The sequence below is a fragment of the Falco punctatus genome (genome assembly GCF_963210335.1).
Source record: "Falco punctatus genome assembly, chromosome: 6".
NCBI classification, from domain to species: domain Eukaryota; kingdom Metazoa; phylum Chordata; class Aves; order Falconiformes; family Falconidae; genus Falco; species Falco punctatus.
This window is the reverse complement of record NC_137585.1, coordinates 72,206,487-72,230,788: the sequence shown is the minus strand read 5'-3', so window position 1 is coordinate 72,230,788 and position 24,302 is coordinate 72,206,487. Positions and strand designations below refer to the sequence as shown.

General features: G+C 47.1%; 1 protein-coding gene across 3 annotated transcripts in view; it reads left to right on the top strand.

The window, feature by feature from the left end:
• The window catches only part of SHANK3 (SH3 and multiple ankyrin repeat domains 3), a 369,137-nt gene that overhangs the window by 220,328 nt on the left and 124,507 nt on the right, over window positions 1–24,302 (top strand). For all 3 annotated transcript variants that reach the window (XM_080390963.1, XM_080390961.1, XM_080390962.1), the window contains one exon: window positions 4,378–4,491. In XM_080390963.1, coding sequence (XP_080247089.1) covers window positions 4,378–4,491 — 114 coding nt within the window. The remainder of the gene's footprint in view (window positions 1–4,377; window positions 4,492–24,302) is intronic.

Sequence of the window (24,302 nt, the reverse complement as noted above, 5' to 3'; positions counted from 1 at the left end):
AAAGCAAGGCGGAGTGTGTGGGAAACTCCAGACTGGTCAGTCTCACCTTGATCCCTGGGAGGGTGATGGAGCAACTAACCCTGGAAACCATTTCCAAACACATGAAGGACAAGATGGTGACTGGGAGTAGCCAGCCTGGATTTGTGAAGGGGAAATTCTGCTTAACCAAGCTGACAGCCTTCTGCAGAGAAGTGGCTGGCTTGCTGGATGAGGGGAGAGCAGTGGATGTTGTTTGACTTTAGTGAGGTTTTAATGTTGTCTCATGTAATGTTCTCAGAGACAAACTGGCAAAATAGGGACAACTCCAAATTTTTCCTTTCATTAGAATAAGACTGAGTTTGCAGTTACCTTAAAATCTGTGTTCAGCTCAATGCCAGACAGGGTGAGACTTCAGTCCTTCCAGTCCTCAAGCAGCAGCAAATCTTAAAAAGGAGCGCTGTGTGCCTGAAGAGCCCAGCATTACAATGCCAGAACAGAAGGCTCTGGAGAGCTGGATGAGCTCTCCTCCATGAGGAGTTGGTTTGGAAGTGGAAATTTGAAGTACTAGAAAATGGAAATGTTCACTGGGAAGTTTTATCAGACTTTTTAAAGCATAGATGAGAGCAGTGGGAAATAAGGTACAGGATTTGGGTCTGTTCCAAATTGTGACATCGTCATAACCTTTGGAGAGCAGGAGCATTTGCATCTTAAGAAAAGATCTAGAGAAGACACTGAAACGAGTCTCCTGTTTGGCTTGAAAGTCAGGCTGGCTTGCTTGCTTTTCCCTCGCTTCCTATAGGACTAATGCCTAAATACAGGTAATAATCATGGAGTTGTTCTTTGGGGAGCTTGCTTTGGCTGGCATGGAGCAGTGTTAATTTAATGCTAACTCTAGTGTTTGGATTTAGCTATGAATGACATGCGGGCACTATGGTGATGGGTGTGGGGATAAACCTGGTAGTGCTGTCTCTGAAGTGTCAGGGGGGAGCTGAATCGGAAAGGCAGCAGCACATGGCAGATAGTAGATGTGTCTGTGCCTTTTGCCAGTCGGGATATGAAATACCATAGTAATTCAGGTGTTTATTTGTTGATTAATTAAAAAAAATATATAAAAATTGTCCACTCAGTCACCAGCAACAGAAATCCCAGCCTGGCAGTAGGACTGTGATCCATGTTGAGGGCGAGGTGTGCCGCTCTGTGCGTAGTCACACACTCCTTGTGCCTGAGCTGAAAGCCCTATGGATCTGCCAACTGGGATTTAACCCTTATGTTCTATTCCCACCACTGGCATTTGTCTACCTTGCCTGAGAAGGGCAGCTTTCCCTTCTAGCCCTGCATATAGCTCAGGATGGGTGCTGGACACCTAGCAGGAGCAAGTTCCCCAGACATGTTGGCCTTGATGGCTGTACCAAGAGCACAAGGACCCCTGTGTGGTCAGGGCTGCTGATATTTTGCATTGAGACAGCAAAAAAGAAAACATTTTCATTAGAGGTCTTTGACTTGGAAGGCACCGCTGCTCTAATGAAGAGAGCTAATCCCATAGTGATTTGTGTAGAGGTGACCAGCTGGGGCAGAAAGCAGTGCAGCTAACAGACGTGAAGCCTGAATGCTGAAGGAGGTGCAGGGTGGGACATTGGGGGTGGCGGAGGACAGCAGGATGAGACACAGATGACAGACAGCAGTCTAGTCATTCAGACACAGTGCTCCTGCCTCCTTGTGCTACGGTGAAGCAGACGTGTCCAGGAGAGAGGAGTCAAGCATGCTGGCCTCCACAGCCCTTTCTGGCCTTCTGGCCAGGTACCTTGCTGTGTTCCAGCTGTAGGTGAGATTGTCTTCACGGGGAGGCAACCTGAGAGGATGGCTATTGGGGAGTGGGGGCTCACCCTTTCAAATTGGGCATTTTTGTGCGTTCTGCAGAGTGCCCAGCCTGTTCCAAGCTATAGGTAAAGAAGTGATGAGTGATAGGATGCTGGGGATTGTGCAGAATCCTTGTGCTGTGGTGAAGACAAGCAGTAACTGATGTTTGTGTGGCTCTGACACTGTGCACAGCCATAGGATGCTTGCAGAGCCTTGTGGTACAGATTTTATTGTTATTAAAGAGTTTATTTCGAGAGCTGTTCCTATGGAGGATCGAAGATCTCATTGTTGGGGATCGTGTCATACCAGTGCTTTCATTTTCTTGGTGGTTTCTTTCACCTAGAGCTGAATAACTGCTGATCAGCTCCGTTCCTTCTGGCTGGTTGCATTGCAGCCTTAGGAGAATGAGACAGTTAGGTTTTCCCACACTTGCTGGTTGCCTCATCACTGTCATCCCATTGCCAAAGGGCCTTTTCAGTAACCAGCCACAGGAGGTTCCTCACCTTTTTACGGGGACCTGCATGATGGCCGAAGAGAGCATCCAGCAGCCTCCAAGGTCACTGCCTTTGTGCAGGGCCAGGTCATGAGACTTGTCTGCAAACCTGCGGTCTCTGCTTCTGGGAGAAGCAGATCTCTCTTTAACTGTCAAATTCACTTGACTACATTTCAGACCACAGGCAAGCTTAAAATGAAGTTTCTGCTATAAAAGCCATAAGGTTAAGTTATGATGACAAAGTTGGAGAAACAGCCATAGGAAGAAAGCATAAGATAAGATGATGCAAGTGTAAAATACCCCAAACGTCAGCCTTTTTCTTCACTCGGGATTTGTTGAGGAGCTGTACGAATCCAGTTTACTGTCCCCTCTCTGTACTGAGGGCTTTTATAACAACTCCTGAAGTTTCAAAGCAAGTCCCGAGAAACCTGTGTCTCTGTGCTAATCAAGGGGACCCCTTGATGTGATGGGCTTGCTTTCAAGAGCTCGTTATCCAGATAATGCTGACGGAATAGGATGCTGACTCCTTCTTGGTTGTTGGGGTGGGTTTTTTTTTGTTTGGATGTCAAATGAATTGCTGTTATGAATGCTACACCATAATGTTTTCCAAAGGATGTATCAAAAGCTTATTGCCTTCTGGTGATGTGCAGCAGTTTGTCTTGATCTATAGCATTTTATAGACTATATCTAACACGTTACTTCACAATCTGTTCCACAGACCACTGTGTTATCAAGTGTTAGGAAAGTGTTGTGAGCGACAGTAACCTGAAAACGTGCTTCTCTGCTTTCTTGGATCAGGATGGTGCAGTTAATTGGCCTTGTAAGTGCTTGAATTCAAGTGAAGTGAACATCAGCCATTTTCTGGATAAAACAGGGGTAATATTTGGGCACTCTGGATATAATCTATAAATGGAGAACATCCAGAAAGACCGGTAATGATTCTTTCCTCCCTTTCTTCTCTCTTGTATTATGCGCACATTTGTTCTCTTGGTGCTGTGGGAACGACGAGTATTTTCTCTGTTGTCATAGGAAATGTAGCGGTCACACCTGCTGCATTTTTAAATGCCCTGAAACAGTCCAGATTTTTCTTGCAGAGCCTGCTGGTATAAGGTGCGGGCGATCCAGTTGCAGGGAACTAGGTGATGAGAGCTGACATCAAACATGCATTTGCTGGTGATGGTTTTCATAGCAGAAACCTCAGACTGTTGTGTAATCTTGAACTGTGCTGGCTGGTCCGCTTTGGACCCCAGTTCATTCTTCAGGTGTAGTAAGAAGTGCTGGTTTTTTCTGTAGCTCTTCAGTAGTTTGTATCCCACTACCTGAAAGCCATCCTTTTCAGCCAGCAGTTGGTAAGGAGTTCAAGCTGATAGTTCCCTGGTTTAATGAGACCGCTCCTGATGTGATTCTCTGTTAAAATCTCCTTGACTCTGAATTCATTTAATCTTCAGAGCACATTTCAAGACTTCCTTTTTGTTTCTGTAAGCTCTGAGCAAGTAAAAACAAGGCTTAATGGGTTGGGAGAATTTTGCTGTGACAGTGAAGTACCTTCCTGTTTGCTGTGTCATTTAGAGTGAAACAGCTCTTGGTTTTTTGAACGTGGGCCAGTCAGGGCACCCCAGTTCTCCGTGACTTGTGCCGTCACTTTGGCCAGTTTATTTCCCTCTCTGCATCTCATTTTCCTTATGAGGCTGTGATTTCTCTGTTGCTCCGAGAATGTCAGAAGTCACTGTAGGTAGCATGTCTGGGTCCCCCATTAACAATCCTGCTTACAAAGACAGATGCCACCAATTTGCTGTTTCATTTTTGCAGCACATGGCTGCCTGAAGGCCATTTCCACACTCTCTCTCTTCTGGACATGGGTGAAGGAGGCTCTTTGAAGGCTTCTTGAGGTGCTTTCTTCCTCCAGACCACACCTGACCACAGACAGATTTTCTGTGCTTTGCCCTGTCATGTTTCCACTGTGTTAACACTGTATGATGGCCATTCTGGCCTCCCCTTCTTCTGGGAGCCCTGCTGATTCTCACATACCTGTTTGTTTCTTTCCACAGTGCTGAGTATTGGCGAAGGTGGCTTTTGGGAAGGAACTGTGAAAGGAAGGACTGGCTGGTTCCCGGCAGAATGTGTCGAGGAGGTGCAGATGCGACAGTATGATCCACGGCAAGGTAAGCTGTTTTTTTAGATCTGAGCATCTCTCAGCAGATAGACCAGACAGACCTGGAAATTCAGAAGTATTTGATTTCTAGCAGTCTCCAAGTTTGCCCATTCTTTGCAATGTGCAATGGATGCATCTGAAGAATTGTATCTTAAGGTCTTAGGTTATGTTACTGAGTGCATTTTAGCATCCAGTGGTAGACATGCTGGTCCACGGTGTGTGGTACTGTCGTGAGGAGAACACTCATCAGTCCCTTCTGTGGAGACTGCTGCAGTGGCAGGGTCTTCTGAGGTAGCAGTGAGTGATGGAGCTAGAGAGTGTGACTGTTGATCTGAACTTCCAACCCCACATTACATTTTAGGAGGCTTCAAAAGAAAACAGTAATTCACATCTGTTTGTTCTAGCCTGATAGAAAACATTAAAAATGGCTGTAACTCAGCCCTGGCACTCCTCACCCGCCATCTCCAGTGCCAGCCACCACCTAACACAAGTTTGCTGTTCCTGGAGGACAGCAGTGTCAGGAGGAGCTGTGGATTGCATGTGCCAAACAGCAGGTCACCATGACTAAGTGGGTCTCCTGCTGTTGCGGAGTGTATCACCACAACTTAACCCTTGTCACTGACAGCTGCCGAGGCAGCAGTCCTCTCCCAGCCTGAGGACTGGGTGGGAAACACTTTTGGCAAGCCTGAGCTTGTCCCAGTGTAAAGCAACTGCAGAGAACATCTGGATTATGGGTTTTTTTTAAATGTATTACTTAGGAGAGGAGAGGAGCAGCCCCGACTTGACAGATTTGGTGAAGCTCACTTTGCATATTAAATGAGCTTTAAAATTCAGACAGCTGGATTCTGGTAAGTGAGAGTTAGACCTTGATTACGAAGTTGGAAACTAAGTGGTAGAAGAGAAAAGAAAATCAAAAAAGTACAGTTCTCTGTTTGCCCAGCAATTAGTTTTAATTAAATTCTGGAAGCCTGAACCCACTTACAAAACTCTTTTCTTTGCCCTAATCCCAGTCCTTCCTGAGAGTTTTAAATGTATGTGTTTGCACCCTCGTGCATCTCCTTAACAGGATGCTTGAATTCCGTAAGTGAGCCACTAACTCTGTGTGTGCTGTGATGAGTATGTGGCAGGTCACTTGCACATCAGTCCCAGTGGTAAAGTACTTGGTGCCTTTGGGACCTGGTGGTGTGGCCGTGGAGGGTGTAGTGGGAGTGGAACTCCACTGGTTGTATTACAAACCTGGATGCTGCAGGGTCTGATCAGCAAAGCTTTTCTCCCTCCACCTCTGATTTAGTTCAGCTGTTAGCTCTCCAGCCTGAAGTTCCAGGCTGTGTTCCCAATACTCATTTGTATTCTTCCTTCAAATTATCTTTGTGTGTTCTTCATCTTTCTGCTCTGGCCTTTGCACTCCCTGGCCAGGGAAGGCTCCTGCCTGAGCAAGGTGGTGTGAACTCCGCTGTACTCTGGACCCATGGGAGATGCCTGTTGATAGTGAAGACTTGAATGGGATATTCCTCCTTTTTCAAGAGTGATTAGGGCTGATGAGTTGGGACTTCCAGTGAGAAGGTCCCACCTTCCTCCCTCTCATGCTGCTTTGGAGCTGTACTCTGGAGCCTTTTCAGTGTGTAGGGGCTGTTTGTCCTGCCCTTTTGTGATGCTAAGTAGAAAAAGAGACTAGACTAATTGACATGTTTTATAAACTCTTCCTGTATCTAGGAGTTTGTGTTTGGTGGGTGCTTTCTTGGAGAATGTTAGGTGTTTGGGTTAAATTGAAGTTGTGTAGCGAAATGTGAAAAACAGTGGTGTTCAGACAAAAAAGCTGGAGCAGAGGCACAAGCATTTTCCTCCAGCTGTCCATACTGTTGTTGGCCTGTCCCCCAGCATGGTTTTGGCTTTTGCCAACTTTTACTTTTCCAGACAAAGCTTGGGTACAGTTTTCAGGTACAGGTTTTGTGCAGAAGGTAGTTTGGATAAGGCCGTGATGTTTGAGTACAGAGGAAAGTTGAGCTGTATGGACACGATGTTGCTCTGACACTTCTCATCAAGATCAAAGAAATGGAAAGTGTCTATCTTCCAACTTTGGGTACAGTCTAACAGCTGACTGGGCTGTGCACTGGTGCAAAGGTTTCGGCCTGTCTATACTTTGCTGGGGAACAAAGCCACATTAGCCTTGCAGACATCTCCAGCTGTGTTTATTGATTGAGGAAAGTGCCAGGGTTGAGTGGCAGATACCTGACTAGACTCTTGTTGGAGTATATTGAAGATGACTGTGACAAGGATGAGAGCATCTTGGAAAGTCATTGTGATCTTCATTGAGATTCAGAGAATGCAACTTTCAGGGTTGACATTTTAGAGATGGTATTAGGATGTTCCTTTAACCTGTGTGTATTTTCATGCTTTGATGGAAAAGGCCATGAGCTGCATATTGATCTACATAAATGAGCCAAGTTCTTCTCCAAGGGTGCCCCTGGGTCAGCAGTTCCCTCCCAGGTCCCAGTTTGTAGACGCTGCAGTGCTTGTTGACTCTGAAGGAAGATGTCCTGTTGCCCACCTCTGTTACAGGCCCCAAGGCAACAACTTAAGTTTCTCACTTACCAGTGACAGTCTCCTTAGATATCTCCTGTATGTGGAGCAGAAATCCTCTGGGGCCTAAACAGAGTTCCTTTGGTCAATAACTCAAGTGTTCTGTATGTTCTTCTGGCCCTACTGAGTTGGAGATCTCCGCTTTCACCCGTCTTCCGATAGAGATGGTCCTTCTTCTATCATCCTGAGATCCTGAGAGGAGATCGAGGTTCTAGTTATCAGGCCCATCATTTCATTACATACTTTTGTTCCTGTCTGCACCTCCTCTAATACCATACTCTATATTGTACTTAAAGTGGTGTGACATTTCTATTGGATTTAGGGAGTTAATCTTTTATTTTTGTGCCTTCCATGTGGTTGCAACAGGCCCTGTCTTTCTGCCAGTACAGGATCAATTCTCATCAGGTGGTCCTCCCAGCTGTTAGTAGTCTGAGATCTGTGGGTATAAGAACCTGCATGCAAACACTGGCTAGTCACATCTCCCTGTCTCTGGATCTGTGATGAGGCTGTGATGTGTAGTGGGTGGTGGGAGTGCCTCCCCTTGGATCTCCAGCTGCAGCCGTTATTCTGCACAGGAATGAATGGCCTTGTCTCCCTGAGCAGAGGCACTGGTGGATCTTCAGACCGGAGGGACTGCGCTCCCACTTGTCAAGCAGCCACTTGGAGTTTCATTCACACTTGTGGAGGTGCTGCAAAGTGTCACCAGGGGATGTGACAGATACTACAGGTGGGCAGCACTTGCACCAGTACCCGAGAGACTGCAGATTTGTCTCCAGGTGATGTAGGAAGATGGTTTTTCACAAGTGTGAATGCATGTAGGCTTCTGACTAAAATGAAACAGAGGTTTCAGTGACTGTTTTTCAGCATGTCCAGCCCATATGTGTCTACCTCCCATTCTCTTTCATCTGCTCCTCAGCATGTCCCCAAGGACCGCAGGTTCAGGGGTCAGAAAGCACCAGGTCACTGAGCATGAGCTGCCTGATGTGCATCATCAATGAGGGAAGGAGGCATATGCACCTGTAGCTTTTGCTAGAGCTAAAGCCCTTTGGCTGCAGTGGTGGCAGCTCCTAGGGCTGGTGAGCCACCTGCTCCTTGGCTACTGAAAGCATTCAGAGGAGGAGCGCTTGGTTTGGGTAGAGTCCCTACACATCTGGTCCCTCTGGAATCAAAGTGGCTTTAAACAAAGAAATGAAGGGGGTTGGTCTGGATGGGCTGCTATCTGCATTGCTAGTTTTGGTACAAGAGGAGGAAGATCAGATAGATGTTGACATACCTTTGCCCTTTGCCTTGAGGAACATGAGAGGTGAGGCAGGTGGACAGGTGAAAGTCACAGCAAAGCAGGCAGACTGCTCTGAGAAGAGGCTGTCTTCTCTGCAGATGGAGTTGATGGTGGCCAGTGAGATAAGGCTGAGGTGTTTAGAATACAAATGCTAGCTTATGAGTGCAGAGGGGAAGAAGCTGCACCAAGTGATTTGGTCAGTCCAACAGCTGTTACGGGAAAGAAGAGGCCAGAGCAGCACATCTGTGCTTTCAGGAAAGGTAGAAGTAATGGTAAAGCTGAGGGTAGGACATTTGTGTGATGCATGGATTGTGCAGAAACAGAGATAGAATAAAACCATATAGATTGCTTTGGAAAAGGATGGTGTAAGATATCCTGGTAATAAGGATAGAATCTAGATTTTTATATTTGCTAAAGAAGAAAAATGTCATGAAGTAAATGGAACTGACTATCTTCAGTGAGTTAAGAGAAGTGGAATTCTGAATGAATATTTTAAGTCAAAGCAACAAAAACCTGCCCTGACATGTGTTCCTGGCAAACAAGAAGTTTTGCAGGTAGGGAATCCAAAAGTGATTGTCCCTAGGCCTCTAGGAATAAGCAAAGCTCTGAAAGAACAAAGGCTAGGATTCACCTGGAAAAAAACAAACAAACAAACCAAAAAAAAAACAACCCAAAAAACACAACAAAAAACCCTGTCAGGGGAATCTGAAATCATAAATGTAAGATGCAACTTGCCAAAAACTCAGCTGAGCTAGACTTTGAGAATGTTAAGAGGAGGAGTAATAGATTCTTCAGCTGTACAAATAGAAGAGTAAGGAAAGAGGATGTAGAGCTATTAAGCAATGAGAATGAGATAAGATCAAAGCTAATGAGATAAAGGTCCGCATCTACCAGAACAGTTCCCTGTAAAAACGGGCACAATGTTGGATGGATAGGCTATATGGCAGGACTGATACTGCCAGCTGGGGAGAACAATGTCAGGGCCCTGAGGACACCAGTATGTCTTAATGTCCCTGACCAGCTTCACCTGGGGTCTCCTCCCACACCACTGGTCCCAGGAGCTCTATTTAAACTGTGGCTTTCAGTCCCTGCCTGAACTATGTTGGAGGAGTCCTGCCTTCAGTTCAGTCATAGTCATGCCCGTGGCTGACCATGGACCCTCTTGATCCTGACCCATGGACTGATTTCCCAGCTTGGCCTCAGACATATCTTATGACTGTGGACCTGCCCACTGATGGTTAGACCTGGCCTTAACCGCAGCCTGCACATTGGCTTCCTGGCTTGTCTTGAGACCTGCCCCATTGCCATGCCACTGCCTTATGAGCTGGCCTCCTGGCTGGACGTGGCCACCATCTCTGGATCTGTCGTGCTGGCCTTCCTTGAGTTGTGGCCAGTGAGGCCCCTGCCCTGCAGCTGTAGGGTCTCCTGGGTTCCTGGCCCACCTCCCTCTGGGGGCAGCCCTGCCCTTGCAGCCCCCAACAAAAAAATGACAACAGCATCCTTTAAAAAAATAATAGGCAAAATTACTGGCACATTAGCAAAAATTCCAATGAGGGAACGGTGCACCTCATGTGTGGGAGCACTCTGGGCAACCCCAGTTAAGATGCTTAAGAGTTCACTGGTACGAAAGTGTTTAAAAACAGATTTTGAAGGGAGAGAGAGATGGAGGAAGATGGGAAAAGGGGTGGGACAGAAAGGGGTTTGTCCGGGAACATTTTTGTACTAAAGGAGATTGATTGACTATGTTGGCTAGGGAAACGCCGTTGTTCCAGCTTGCTTGAATTTCAGGACAGTGCCATGTAGGAAATTATTAGTAAAGTTGGAGGAAATGTTGGAGGAGCACTAGAAATTCATCATCTATCACTAGCTGATTAACAATTTCACCTATTAAATGCTTTCACTAGTAGCTGTGGCCAAAAGAAAACTGAAATGCACTGCTAATGTTTCTTTGTGGGATCTTATGAAGTGAGAACATTTTACTTCTGGAGCTGGATGACTTGGCATAACAGAAATGGGATGCAATTCAATAGGATAAAATGTAGGATCTTGCACTTAACAGAAAATCTTCTAGGTAGTTACAAACTAACATCTTGCTGAAACAAAATAATGAGGCATATTATAGTGGTTCAGGAGATGACTGTAGCATCATGTGTCTGCACACAAGGCAGACGTGAGCCTGGGGTGTCTCGTACAAGGCATTTCCAGTATGTGGGAAGTGTTAGTGCTACGGCACAAGGAGCTGTTGACATCTGATCTGGAACTGATTGTCATTCTGATCACTGTCCCCAGGGAAGTGGGTTCACATCTGTCTTGTTCTCTTTGTGTGCACACACTTGCTGTTGGGAGCTGTGCTGGTGTCATCAGAGAAATCCAAAATGTGGGCAGCTTCCATGTGCTCAGTGGGGAACTGAAGCCTCGAAGGTGGGATCCCTTCTTGGTTGGGAATTGAGTAACGGCTCATAGGGCTGGGACTCTGTACAAGCTAAGCCTGCACGCACACATCTCCATAATATCATTAGGGAGTATTTGCAATATATGAAATTAAATATGAGTATTAATTTTTCAGGACCTGGTTTGTCAGTTGTTGGACAACTTTCTGCTGAAGCTGGCACTGGAGTGCCTGTGCCTCCGCTTTGAACACAACTCATTCTTGCTTTGGGTTAATTACAGAGTAGTCCCGAGTCTGCTATCCAGGGAAATGTTGGGAGAAGCACCTGCAGCTTTGGTTAAAATTGCAGAGGAACATTTGGTAACCGTAGTTAAGACAAAATAGCTGTTTGGGATAGGTTGCAGGCACTGTAAAATGTATGTTTACTTAACATATCCTGAAATCTACCAGTCCTGCGGTACTGTCAATGTCCAATTTGGGCTCATTTCACCCTGAGCTACCGTCTCTCTCTCCCTTGACCCTCGCTTCCTTTTGTCTTTCAAAATCACCTTTCGCAGCAGATCCTGTCTGTCTCCCACCTGATTTCAGTGGTGGAACCAGCCCTCACCTGCCATACAGAGCTTGCTGAGCTCTCAGGAAGTGACACCCAGAAATTAAAGGACAAGTTTGGGTGTGTGAAGCAGAATGTGCCAAATGCTTTGATGCATATGTGCGAGCAGCCTGTTGTCACAGTAACTCATCCATGGACTGAAAGAAGGTGTGAGAACAGAGCATAAGCTCTCCTGTGCACTGCAAGCCTGAAACCTGGCCTTGGTAGAAACCCAAGACTGTTGGGTATCACCTTGCTACTATTTGCCTCTCTCAAGTTGTGTTTGTTTGGAGAGATGCTGTACCACCTCCTCAGGAAACATTCTGTGCTGTTTATCTGCTTCCATGTACAAGTCTGCCTTTGTGGAGAGAAATGTAGGGAAGCTCTTCACAAACTTAATTAGGCTGTATCTGAACGGGTGGGCTGAAGAGCACTTGCAGACATACAGGGTCTGGGTTTTCCTGCAGCTGCTTCCCTGCCGTTTGGGAATGTACGGCTGCCTCCTCCCTCTGAAGCAGCCGAGACTTGGGATGCTCTTGCAGTGCCCTGGTTCAGACATCTACAGGGAGGGAGGTGGGTGTGCTGCAGACATGCCTGCTCTCCGGGGTAGGGCATAGCAAAGGATGGGCAGGTCTTCAGCACTGGGAGATGCAGGGGCGCAGACTGGGAAGGCACCTACAGCTGGGGTCGGACCTTGGAGAGCATGTTGTGGGAGGCTGGGACTGACTGAGAGCTACAGCTGATCCTGAGTGTGCAATAACTGTGACACAAGTATCTTCTCTATCAGTTTTTTTCTTTGGTATCTTGCTTTGATTCCTGTGGCAGGTTGTGTGAGTCAGTAGTGTCCAGGGTGTCTGTTTTGCATGGCAGGGACCTCTCCTTACTGCTCCTTGTCTGCCCATTTATCTGTAGCAAGATTTCCAGTTGGTTTCCATCATCACAGTGTTTAAATTACTAATACATGAAAACATGTTGACTGAGTTCCTAGTGGACTACTATTTTGACATTTCTTCTTTTTCTGCTTAAAAAAAAAAAAGTTAAGGGTGGAATACACCTCCCTGGTATGATGGGGATGTATTTTGTTACTTCCTTGGTAACTGCAGGTAGCAGTGGAGGTGGCAGAAGTGTTACCACTTCTTCCTGTTGTGGAATAGCTTTCTGAAGAAATAATTAGGAGCTTGAACCATCTTTTGATCAAGAAATTAGTTTCTTGTGTAAGAAATGTTTTGAAATTGGAGTAACAATTGTTGGGTACTTCAAATTATTCAAAAGTCTAATAGTGAGAGCATCCTGCTGGCTGGGCCTTTCCCCTCACTGTTTCCACTAGTGGCCAGCATAGATATGGGAAGAACAGATGATAAAAGAGTGGGATTAAAAAAAAAAAAAAAAAAAAAAAAAAAAAAAAAAAAAAAAATTACTAGCATCACTGTTTCTTGAATCATCTATTCACATGTTGCATAAGAGTCAGAAGTATTTTCCAGCCTGGTATGTCAGAGGCCCCAAAGTGCATCACCACTGAGGAAGATGAAGTGTTAGCGTGCATGCTTGGGCTCAGTGGTCCGAACCTGGATGGCATCATCCAGAGCCCAGCCTGAGCCTACCGTCCTTTGGAGAGCAGGGTAGTTGTGTCCCAGCTGCTTGGGCTCAGGACTGCAGGTTGCAGAAGACGTTGGCTGTTTCTTTTGGTAGAGGGCACTGTTGTTCTTCACTGGTCTCTGATGCCAGCCTCAGGTGATGCAAATGCATAGGTTGCAGAGGAGGAGGAGAATTGTGGAGGATTTTGGTACCTTTAATGAAATACAGTGCTCTCATTTCCTGCAGTTAATTGATCGTCTACCTCCTGAAGGTCTCCACCAGCCTTTGGGATGTCAGCTTGTTTTGTTATGGTATAAAGTTCATAACTTTGTGTCCTGCATGTGAAGGGATGAGTTACCTATTCCACCTTCTCTTTATTTCTTGGGTACGTTACACAGTCTGCTTTGATCGTGATCCTCCTCTGGAGAACTCTAACCTCAAGTGAGACTGGGGTGGTATTGAACTAATGGGGGAGATACAGCCTCATCCACAGAGAGATTGAATGGTGTGTAGAGTGATGGCATGGAGTTGTAGTCCTACAGCTGAGATGCTGTTGGTGTCTTCTGTGGCCATTGTATGGGCTGGGTCTCGTTGGTTGTAGGGATTTGCATGTAGCACCCACGTACCTTCTTGTAACTTAGCAATCATTGCTTTTGACAAATACCTTGCTTTTTGGAGAGAGGCTATGCTAGGATAGGAAGTGTGAACATCAGGAAACAAAAAAATTCAGTCAATCAAACTTCCCAGGGCTGGAAAGGAGAAGCCCTGGCTGAGCAGCGAGCGCCAAGTTTGAACACTGTGGCTTTTCTGAGTGGGTTTGTGAGAGTCCCTGCACAGGGGAAGGAGCTCCTAAGGAGGCATCTGCATCTGCCTTGGAGCAGCAGGCTGGGAGTCAAAGCAGTGCAAGCCCAGCCTCAGGAGCTGCAGCACTGTCCTGAGAGCCCCTGTGGGAAGGAAGGTCCCTCTTTTACTTTTCCAGCTCTTTGATGTGGCATTGCAGAATGATCAGTAAGAAGATGGACATGGAAATGTTCCACTGCAGCTGCGCTGGGAACGGACCTGCACCTTAGAGCTGCGTGATGAGCGCCTGCACTTGGTGACAGGCTCAGGGGCAGCTTTCTCAGAGGATACCAAGTGACAGCTCGTATGCCAGGCACAGCTGGGGAGCAGCACAAGTGCTGCAAAGTGCCCTGCTTTCACTTTGCGTTTCACCTTCTGAGCCCAGTCCCCTCCTTTAGTCTGTACTTAATGGTCCTGGGGAAGGACTCCAGCACGAACCGGGCTGGAACCCTTTGTGGTCTGCTGCCCACCAAGTCATTGTGCGTGACCCAGCCAGCCTGCACTCAGTGCTCAAATTTTGCCCAGGCAGACAGGCAACCTGAAGAAAGCTCCAAGCTTGGGACAGGAGGAGCAAGCGAAGCTGGGGAGCAAAACCATGGAATGACCAGCATGGATCTACCATGGACAGATCGTGCCTGGCATGCCTGATGGCCTTCAGCACTGAAGTGACTGGCTCTGTGCACAAGGAGAGGCCGGTGGCTGTTGCACACCCTAGCCTTTATCAAAGCCTTTGACACAATGTCCATACAGCCATTTACTTCTGCATGAAGAGTGACGGTAAGAGTAGATCTGCAGCCTAAAATAGCTTCCTTATTAAGAGTCAAAGAAATGTGTCTGCTTTTACCACAGTCTCTTGGCTGGAGAGAGATGACTCTTCCCATTTGGCTGCTCAGAAGGTGACAATTCCCTGGCAGAATGGGAAATCAGAATTTCCTCATCTGCAGCTAGAAAGTGCGTGTTGAGCTTTCTGTGGCTGTCTGCTGTCCTGGCCGGAGTTATGCATGCAGCACATGAACACACAGGAGCATGTGCAGTAACAGCTGAAGACCTGATAACAATAGAGCTGTAGATTATGGAGCATTGATTGACACAGCCAGCCAGCTGCTGCTGGAAAAGCATGCAAATTAAATCCATCTTCCAAGAGTTTAGATAACCTCTCATCTCCCCCCCCCCCCCCCGGGCCTGGTGCACCGTCCAGCCTTTCAAGCAGAGCTGCTTTTCCCTCCAACGCACATCACTTGTCAGGCAAGAGATGGGAACGAGTCCTCTGGCTCCTTCTATACCAGCATTTAAAAAATCCTCTTGATTTCTCTTACACTTTTCTGACTTCTTCAAAGCCTGATCCTGACTCCATTATATTGCTACTTATGTTGGGCTTCCTTTCTGGCTGTGCTACCTTTAACCTTGGTCTGCTTTGTTTCTCTGAACTTTTCTGGTTTTAATTAATCTGCTGCTCTGCTGGCAGCTCCCTCTTGCGGTCAGGAATAAAGGTCGGTGTTAAGAATATCCCAAGGCACTGCTTAGGTTTTAAAGCTATTACCTATTAAATTTGCTGATTTTTTTTTTTTCCCCTTCTCAAAGTGGAAACTGAAAAGTTTTGACACTAGATTCATTCCAGATTCTCTTTTCCGTAATATTTTTGTAACAGAACACTTCATACTGTTTTGGCCCCTTAACAACAAAACCGTACAGGGATCATGAGCAGTTCAGTGGTCAGGTTTAGGTACTACAGATGTTCTGGGCATGAACTGAACATCCATCCTTAAAGTGATGGTATAAGAGTACTGAGGTTAAGCAGGGTGTATCAAGGAACGGTACAAAGTACTGAGATTTCTGTGCCAGTTAGGTATGAACCTTTTATCAATGCCTTCATGCGTTTATCTCACTTGCACTATGTCTCCAAGGAGTAAGAATGTGGTTGTCTTAAAGTACTCTTTGGCTGACATTTGAACTCTTCAGAGCACAAGGGAATTTGAAATATTGCTTAAAATGGTTTCTCCAGGGCTGATTTGTTTAGGTCTGTAAAAGAAAAACAAAACAAAACCACTCTGTAGCATTACTTAATTTAAAAAGAAAAAAATCACCCACATCATAGCTATTTGGCCTCCTGCAGAAAGAATCTGTACTCAGCAGAATGGTTTTATTGGCATTACAGAGCATAAAGAACAAGAGGCTCTCAGGAACAAAGATTTGCACTGCTGCTTCTTGTAGCCTGGGAGGAGGGAAGGAGCTGGCTGTAGGCTCTAAATGGAATAATTCTGAATTCTCTCTCTCTCTCTGTTGTTTCAGCAAAGCAGTATTCTGCACATGGTGGACTCAGGCTTATTTGTACCCTATTCCAGAATTCTTGACAGAAGTCAGTCCTTTTTATTGCCATCTGAATACTTCACCACAGGCTGGTTGTCTCCAGCTCTGGAAATTTTCTGCTGGTCTGTTGGTACTGTATGAGTTACCATTAGTTCATGTCTTCCGATCATTTTTGTTTCAAGCTGATGTATGTTTTATTTATTTATGGCACTGTGTTTGGTATTAGCTCAGACTGTGTAAGAATTTCTGTCATCTTTTAAGCAACTGTATCATTATTAGTTGCTAATATCTTCTGGTGCTCTTTTGTACTATGCACTTCCCATTGTTTCAGTAGCTCAACAGTCTTAAAAGAAATAGATACAAACCCTTTCTATACCTAGTTCCTTGCTTTTCTCATTTAACTTTTTCATTTCTTATCTTCTGGAGCTTGCAACAAGTCTTTGTCCAGCTTCAGGCTGCTGGGCAGCTGGTGAATGGTAAAGGGGGCTTAATTAAGTGCCCATCCTTAGAGGTGGCTGGACAGTCCCAGTGTGTGTGGGGGGGGGACCCACTTAAACCCAGTAAGAACTTGATTATTTAACAATTTGATTTGGTCACTAATTTTGATATTACTTAACATCTACCTGAAAATCAGGGTCAGTCTTTCACACTGTAACTGCAAGAGTCACCTCCACTCCTCCTTGAAACACTTGCCACTGGCTCCTCAGTACCTCGGTCTGCGTTCCAGGGTTTACTGAAAATGGTATTCCAGAGAGATCATAGAAACACAAGATGATTTGGGTTGGAAGGGACCTTAAAGACCATCTAGTTCCACCCCCCCTGCCATGGGCAGGGACACCTTCCACTAGAGCAGGTTGCTCCAAGCCCCGTCCAGCCTGGCCTGGAACACTTCCAGGGATGGGGCAGCCACAGCCCCTCTGGGTAGCCTGTGCCAGTGCCTTGCCACCCTCACAGTAAAGATCATCAGTCAGATCCTTAAAAGATCCTGGCTAATGACACTTACCTAGAACTACTAATTTTAAGGTACTCATCTCTCACAGTTGTTGTTCAGCATCTGCTGTAGTTACCACTAGAAGAAAAGTACACAGTCAGCATACATCATCTTTTCCATGTAGGAGGAGAAAAAAAAGTCTTGCTTAAAGAGTGTAGTCTGAACTGTGTTAATTTTCATTATTATAATAGATAACACCACTGCCAGGGTATAAAGACCAGTAGGTCTGATTTATTTATTTTTTCTTCTGTCTTGCAAATTAGTGAAAACTGGAATAAAGCAATATTTTACTGGTTTGGGATTTTTTTTCTCATTTTAAAACCTTTCTAGGGGCAAGTCCACTAGATGTCCTACAAGTCTGTAGTCAACAAGCACTGGGACAAGGATTGATACAGTGTACCAGGGCTTTCAAAAGCTGTTAAGTAGGCTTTCTTATAGTGTGCTTCAAAAAAACCAACAAAACAAAGTGCTTGACAGATAAAAAGCAAAGGCAGGTTCTAGAGCAGCTGGAGATTGCCAGTGGTGGGCTACAAGACTTCCCAAGTGAGAAGAGACTGACTTAAAGAGGCAAGTGTGGGGTGATTGTCAGGAGGATACAATGGGAGTCTGAGAAAGCGTGTAGAAGTTGAGTAGTTTATTGTTTGTCAAAACAGGAGAATTAAGGGTCAATCAGTGAAATTAGGCAGCAAGGTTAATGCCACAAAATGAACTATTCCCACACAGCACGCAGTTGTGGATCTCACTGCCACAGTTACTGCAGATTAAAGGCTCCAGAAGGAGGTTAGGCAAATCCATGGAGGTTGTGTTCCTTAGGCTTAGTAGAGTAATGATTCTGATACTCCCGCTGCTGAGGGGAAAAAAAAAACTACACCTTTTCTAGCACATTCTTTGTTCAGAGCATCTGCACAGACCACTGCTGTTTGCCAGCATGGAAAGCCTCCCTAAAAGCATTCTTCTGAAGGGTCTTCCTCCAGACCCTTCCCATCTGGGAACTCTTTAAACTCTTTTAAGTCCCTGTGGAGAATGAGAGTGCCCCAGTCTTTGGTGCCAATCCCAGTTCTCCTGCAGCAGGAGTGTGATGTTTGAGGACTGACAGACAAACACAAATGCTCCTCCCCAGACTTGCTGTGGTTGTAATTGCTGCGCTGCTTGCAGGGGCACCATCGGAGCCTGGCACCAAGTTCCAGGTTGGTTTTGCTGTCAGTAGGTTTCCCGGCTTGGCCCTGAGCTTTTGGAGGGGGGCAGATCTCACTTGCCAACTTCTCTTCATGCTTTGTGATCCCCTCTCTTGACTGGGTGTTGGGACAGCACTCTTCAAAGAGCAGCTTGTCACAGAGACGTGATTCCCTTACGGGAAAGCTGCTCTCCATGGGGACTAGTGAGTATCATTTCAGGGCCTCTTCAGCAGGGTGTCAGATTGCTTGCATCTTTGCACACTCTTGAGCATGTGAACATACGTGCTGTTGGATGTCTGTCACCATAAAGCTTCTGTTAAAGTGACCCTGTCCATCAGTGAGGTCATAACAGACCCTGCTATGGCCATCTGGCACTTCCCTACCCCGCTAAAGCCAGCACCTCTAAAAATCGACCTAGTACCAGAGTCCAAGAAAGAACTTGAATTCCTATTATGTACCTTACTTTGACTCTTGACAGTCCTGAGAACTGCTTTGGTCAGGACTCCAGAAAATGAGATGCTGTGGGCAAAGAGTGTACTTCAGAGGCATTCCTATTTCTTCATTTTGCCAGATGACCAGACACGCTTCATTTATAAGGTATGCCACCCTCAGATATCTTTAGCAGTGTCTGCATCCACGTACTCTGTGAACTTGAAAGGACATTACAGGCTTTGGTTAGGATCCAGCTCATAGCCAGAACTTCAGTGTAGGCTGTCCTGAGGGTTCTGAGCACTAAAATGTGTCCACAAACCTGGCCATGGTTATATCTTCAGTGTGATCCCTTTGACTCTGGAGCCTTACTCTACTAAAGCCACTCAGTTTTTGGTGTGACTCTTCCTCTCTGTGGTGTCATCTTCATGCTGAGGACAGATGCAATGCTACCTTCTAGGAGAGGGTTGCAGTTCTGCCTCCCTCATGAGGACAAAGGACACAGCCTGCTGGCAGCACCAGGCATGCCTCAGTGGGCTGGATCGTCTGCATGAAAGGTTTCTGCAGGCATTTTTCCCTGGAAGATGGGACACTGGGAGTCACTGGCTCTGCCTGCAGAGGGCAAGGATGAGAAGCATCGATACAACTGATGTGCTTTTGTAAGTAAGAGTGATGCTGTGGGCAGGTGTAGAGATGGTTATGCATTTAGCATGAAGGTTTTGATGTAGATTCAGTGCTGTAAAAGGGAGATGATGTGTCCTCTAGAGGGTAGCTCCTGCGGTACACTTCAGTGGAGAGCTTTGCTGTGTCTTCTCAATAGCCTCCTCCTGTGTCCAGGGAGAGAGTTGTTATCTCCTCGACACAAGGCAAAGCCCAATGCCCTCCAGGACCTCCTTGGTCTCATGGCAGGTGCTGTAATGTATGGGCACCTCTCTCCTCTGCTTCACGTGGCGCAGGTTTCACTGGTCTCAATGAGGATACCGTTATTCTAGCTTGCTGTTCAGACACAGGAGGAAGCCCCTCTTTCTCAGTCCTGTGCAGAAAGTCAGGGCTTGTGCAACCCTTGACCATGTGACTTCGTTGTGCAGAGTGTTGAAGGCCCAGAGGGTACAAAGGGTGAAGCAGTGTCAAGCACTGCCATGCTGTTTGCTGAACCCTAGAGATCTAGGAAGGTGGGAAAAACACATGAATGTGTAACCAGAATGCTGCTGGATGGCACCTCTGCCCAGCCCCGTGGGGAGGCTGCAGCTGTGTTACTGGTGTGGCTGCCCTGGTTTCAGGCTGCGTGTCCGTGGCAGGGTAACCCTCGATGGGAAGAGCTGTCCACTGAAAATTGTTCATATTGCAAACCATGGAGAAAGGAGCACACTGAGTGCCTGCCTGCTGCTGCCTCTCAGCAGCTTTGCCCACTTTCCATTGCTCGCAGCAGTAGCGTCCCTGTAATGGCAGGACAGTAACTTGTGCAAGTGTTCAGAACGAAAACATCCATCCTGGGCTGTGCTGAGGAATTTGGTCCCCTGTGGCATCAACAGAGCCATGGTCCCCGTAGTTGGGAGATGGCTCCTGGGGCTTCATGTGCCATGCAGATGGCTCCCGTCCCTGGACAGGAGAGTGGTCTGGAGGAAGGTGGCACATGGTAGGTGGAGACGTGTCAAAGTAACCCCAGCTGTCGGTAATGAAGGTGTTTCTGTCGGTAATGAAGGTGTTTCGTGCATCTTCAGCTGCTGCTCCCTCGATGCGCTGTGCCTCCAAGGAGGCTGCAGACAAGGACTGCCTGCCCGGAGTACCTTGGCCCCATGCTGGGGAAAGGCAAAGTGGGGCAGAGTCCCCCCTCCAGAGCTTCAGGCTCAGTCAGAAACAACTACAGCTGCCAGGATGGCACTTCTGGAACTACCTCTGTTGCAGAAATGTGGATAAATCAACATGGAATAGCTGTGGAGACCTTCTGCTGAACGTAACCTCCTCAGGCCCTGCTTTGCTACATTTGTTGGTTCAGCGTTGTGGCTTTAACTGATCTCCCTGCTCCTCTCGGGCTGACAGCCTGGCCGTTAAGTCTCTGTGAGATGGAATGCACAGATGCTGCTCTCTGACTCATAGTGAGTCGAGAGGGACTTTCATTGTATTTGCATTTTTTTCAGTTACAGATAAGCTAAAAACTCTAACAAGCATAACTGTATTGCAAGCATAATTCATAAACTAAGGGCAAAAGGGACTAATACAATTATCTTCTCTGTGCATTCATGTAATGCAGGCCAAAGTTTCACCAAATGTATCATATCTTGTATGTGAATTGTTGTACAAAACTAAGAATGACATTGCATAGCTTCTAAAAGTATTCACTCTCAGAGAAAAGTTGTATTTGAACTTCATAGGATAAAGATCAGTCATGGGGAAAGCATAAATTAGTTAACTATTCTGCATAAAATACAGTAATACCACAAGTCACTAAGCAAATACATTCTTGGGCTTTTCTCTGTTTTCAGTCAGCCACTCCAGGTGCCGCAGGGACATGAATTAGTTTGTTCTCCTGACAACACTGTGGGTAGAAGAAGAGTCATACTTGAAGGGTTTCCATACTTTCTTGCACTTGAAGTAAGGCTCGTGGCTGTGGCGGGCAGAGCCCCTGCCTAAATGGGACCTGCTGCTGCCACGGGAGTGCTGGTCACTGCAGCTGGCGACAGAGGTGATGCCCTCCAGCATCTTATTTGCTCTGGATCCTTCTCTGTGTGGAGGAGCATCGGGCTTCTCTCTGGTCTCAGGCACTGCATGTCCTTCCCCCCACCCCCAGCACAGTTCAGCATTTCTTCTTCTGAAATAATTCCCTAGTCTGTTCATCACTGGCGCTCTGAGGCTGCCCCAGCCAGATTGGCTGCCTGGCACAGAGCCTGTGGAAGAGGCTTTAATTGTGGTGGCATCTGCTCATCAGCCTACTCCGAGTCAGGTGCTGGAGAGCATGGTTTGGGATGTGTGGGTGAAATCCATGATGGGCAGCCGTGCTCCCTCTGCCCGCACCAGGGTGGGGGGACCAGGTGTGCTGCAGCACTTCGCTTGCTCCAGGGCTGAGGTGCTGCTTCTGGGATGTGCTGTGGCACCACAGCTCTCTCTCCAAACCCCTTCCCAGCTTTAGAGGGTTATTCTGCCTGCAGTCCTGGTGTTGGCTGTACCCGCAGAGCAGCACATCTCTCCCTTGGCACTGAGAACGGTGTGAGCCAAGCTCATGGTCCAGCTGCTGCAAGAGAATGATGAGACCACGCACCACTTGTCTTCACTGAGAGCATCAGCTGAATATGGTGTCTGTTTTAGGGTGATGAGACAGTTCAAAAAGCAGTGAATCAGTACTCCCATACTGAGACAGGGCATCTGCGAGCCTTCTCCATGGGTGTGTTGGCTGGCACAAGAAGCGTCCGTGTACTTGAGAAGGCACAAATACAGACCCCAGCCTTCTCCATTCCTAAAACCACGTCTCCCCTGACTGGCACGTTGCTGCTTTTAGTTGGCATTTCAACTTAGAAGATAGACTCTGTGCTAGTCAAGAAAGAGAGTTTGAAATAGATTCTAACTGGTATCTCCCTCCCTCAATTCCTCATCTGCCTGGTTGGCTCTATGGTTTGCTGTGACCTTGACCTCTCAGGTGGTTTGATGTAGCTCTTGGATGATAACTGTAATGTCCCTGCTGCTGCATCAAACCATTAAAGAGATCAGCTTCCAAAAAATGTCTTGTCATTCTTCACCTCAGTGCTGTGGTACAAGCGTCCGCTGCACTGGCCCAAAGGCTGGCACGCAGCTGGTGACATTGGGGAAGGTGCTTGCTGGGGTGAGCTGGCTGCAAGGTCCTGTCCTTTGTATGGCTGGTGTGGGGTGCTCCTGCCTCTTTACCTCTGAGAATGCCTGCTGTTAAGGTGCTTGTTGTGATGCAGGCATAGCCGGTCAAAAATAGATGATGAAAGAGAAATTGGTGCCAATAATCAGAGGTGCATAAATATTGCATTTAAGAGGATTAAATTGGATAAAATTAAATTCTAAACAGTATTTAGAAATATAATTCCAACACTCTGTAGAAACAAAAATTTAATTTATTTACTTATTTATTTTCACATTCCAAAAGAGTTATTTTCTTCTTTTTGCAACCCAGTGTTGGTGCCTGAAAGCAGAGAGGATGGGGACAGTCCAGGTGCTGGAGAATGTGTGGGATGGCACCCAAGCTTCTTGTCAGTCTGCTCTGGCCCAGCGGGACTCTCTGTCCGGTCAGATTGTGTGAGAGCTGCTTTTCTCCCAGAACCTTCTCTTTGGCACATCCAGACTGCTCTTGGCCAGCCGTGGGAGGATAATATTCCTGTATTTTTATCTTAATATATTAGACTTACCTAGAAAGAACTGCCTTTTAACAACTTTATAAAAGCGCTTCCCAGGCAGCTTACAGAGCAGCGTGAGTACAGCCTGCACCCATCCCCATGCTCCTCCTGGTTTCCAGGCCATAGTTTTCCAGCGTTCTGTAGTTCTGTATTCCCTGCTCCTGTTTCCCTGCTTTGTGTCTGTCCTTTTGGGCTCTCGTGGGCACAGCCCGTCCCACTGGGCTGCCCTGCCATCCTCTTCCTCCCTCTTGTCTAAATATAGAGCCTCCCTCTCCACACCTATCTCAGAGTGATTCGCTCCTCTCCATCCATCAGCCTCAGCCCCTGGTGCCTCCATGACGGCTCCATTAAACACGCGCTCGGCGGCAGCTATATTTAGGAGTCAGGAAGAGAACGAGCCTTTGGGCTGCGGACAGCCCATAAATCCAGCTCCCGTCACCAAATCACCATTCTTTTCTCTGGAATGAGATCGATAGAAGTGTTTGCAGATGAGGTACAAGAGTCTGTGCATGTGTGGAAGGAGGCAGGGGAGGAGGAGGAGGAGGAGGAGGCAGAGTAGGGCGGAGAAGAGGGAGGCGAAGGCACTGAAGCATAGGCACGAGGGGCCAGGGGCAGTGGGACTTGTAAAGACAGGAGCAGGGGGAGAAGCACGTTGTGGGGTGGGGGTGGGGTGGATGCTGTCTGAGTGGGGTTTGCTGTGCTGCAGCAGCACTGTGCTCCCTCCCAGGGATCTGAGGGGGTGCAGATGTCTGTCACTGGAGAGTGTCTTCACGTGCCATGAGGTGAAGAGGGTGGATGTGCTGTCACTGTCGTGACCTGCTGGGGCTGTGCCATGCCGGAGTCTCCACAACAGCCCTCCTTGCTTCCCTCTCCCATCTCCCCCCTCCCATTTTTTGTACCTCCACATCAAGTTGTGGGTGCCAGCTTCCTCACAGGCACAACAAACAAGGCCTGACCTGATGTTTTAGATATTTTTTAGGCCTCTGCTGTCTTGCCTCATTCCTCAGCGTCAAGCGTTGTGGGATCCCCATTGCCTGGCCATGTGCACAGCATGCAGGCAAAACTGGAGCAGGAGGCTGCTCCCTGCTGCCATTGTCTGGGCACTCGCGCAGCAGCTGGGGAGGAGCTGCTGTGCCACGCAGATGCTTCCCCGACAGCATGTCAAGAACCCATGGTACCTCTTTTTCCTCACGGCCACAGCGTGCTTTGATTGCGCTGCCAGGTGTAGATTCTGGTGTCCTCCCTGACTCAGAGCTGAGAACCCTCTGCCTCCACTGAGGATGGCAAGCAAGGTGAGAAGCTGCCTCAGATGATC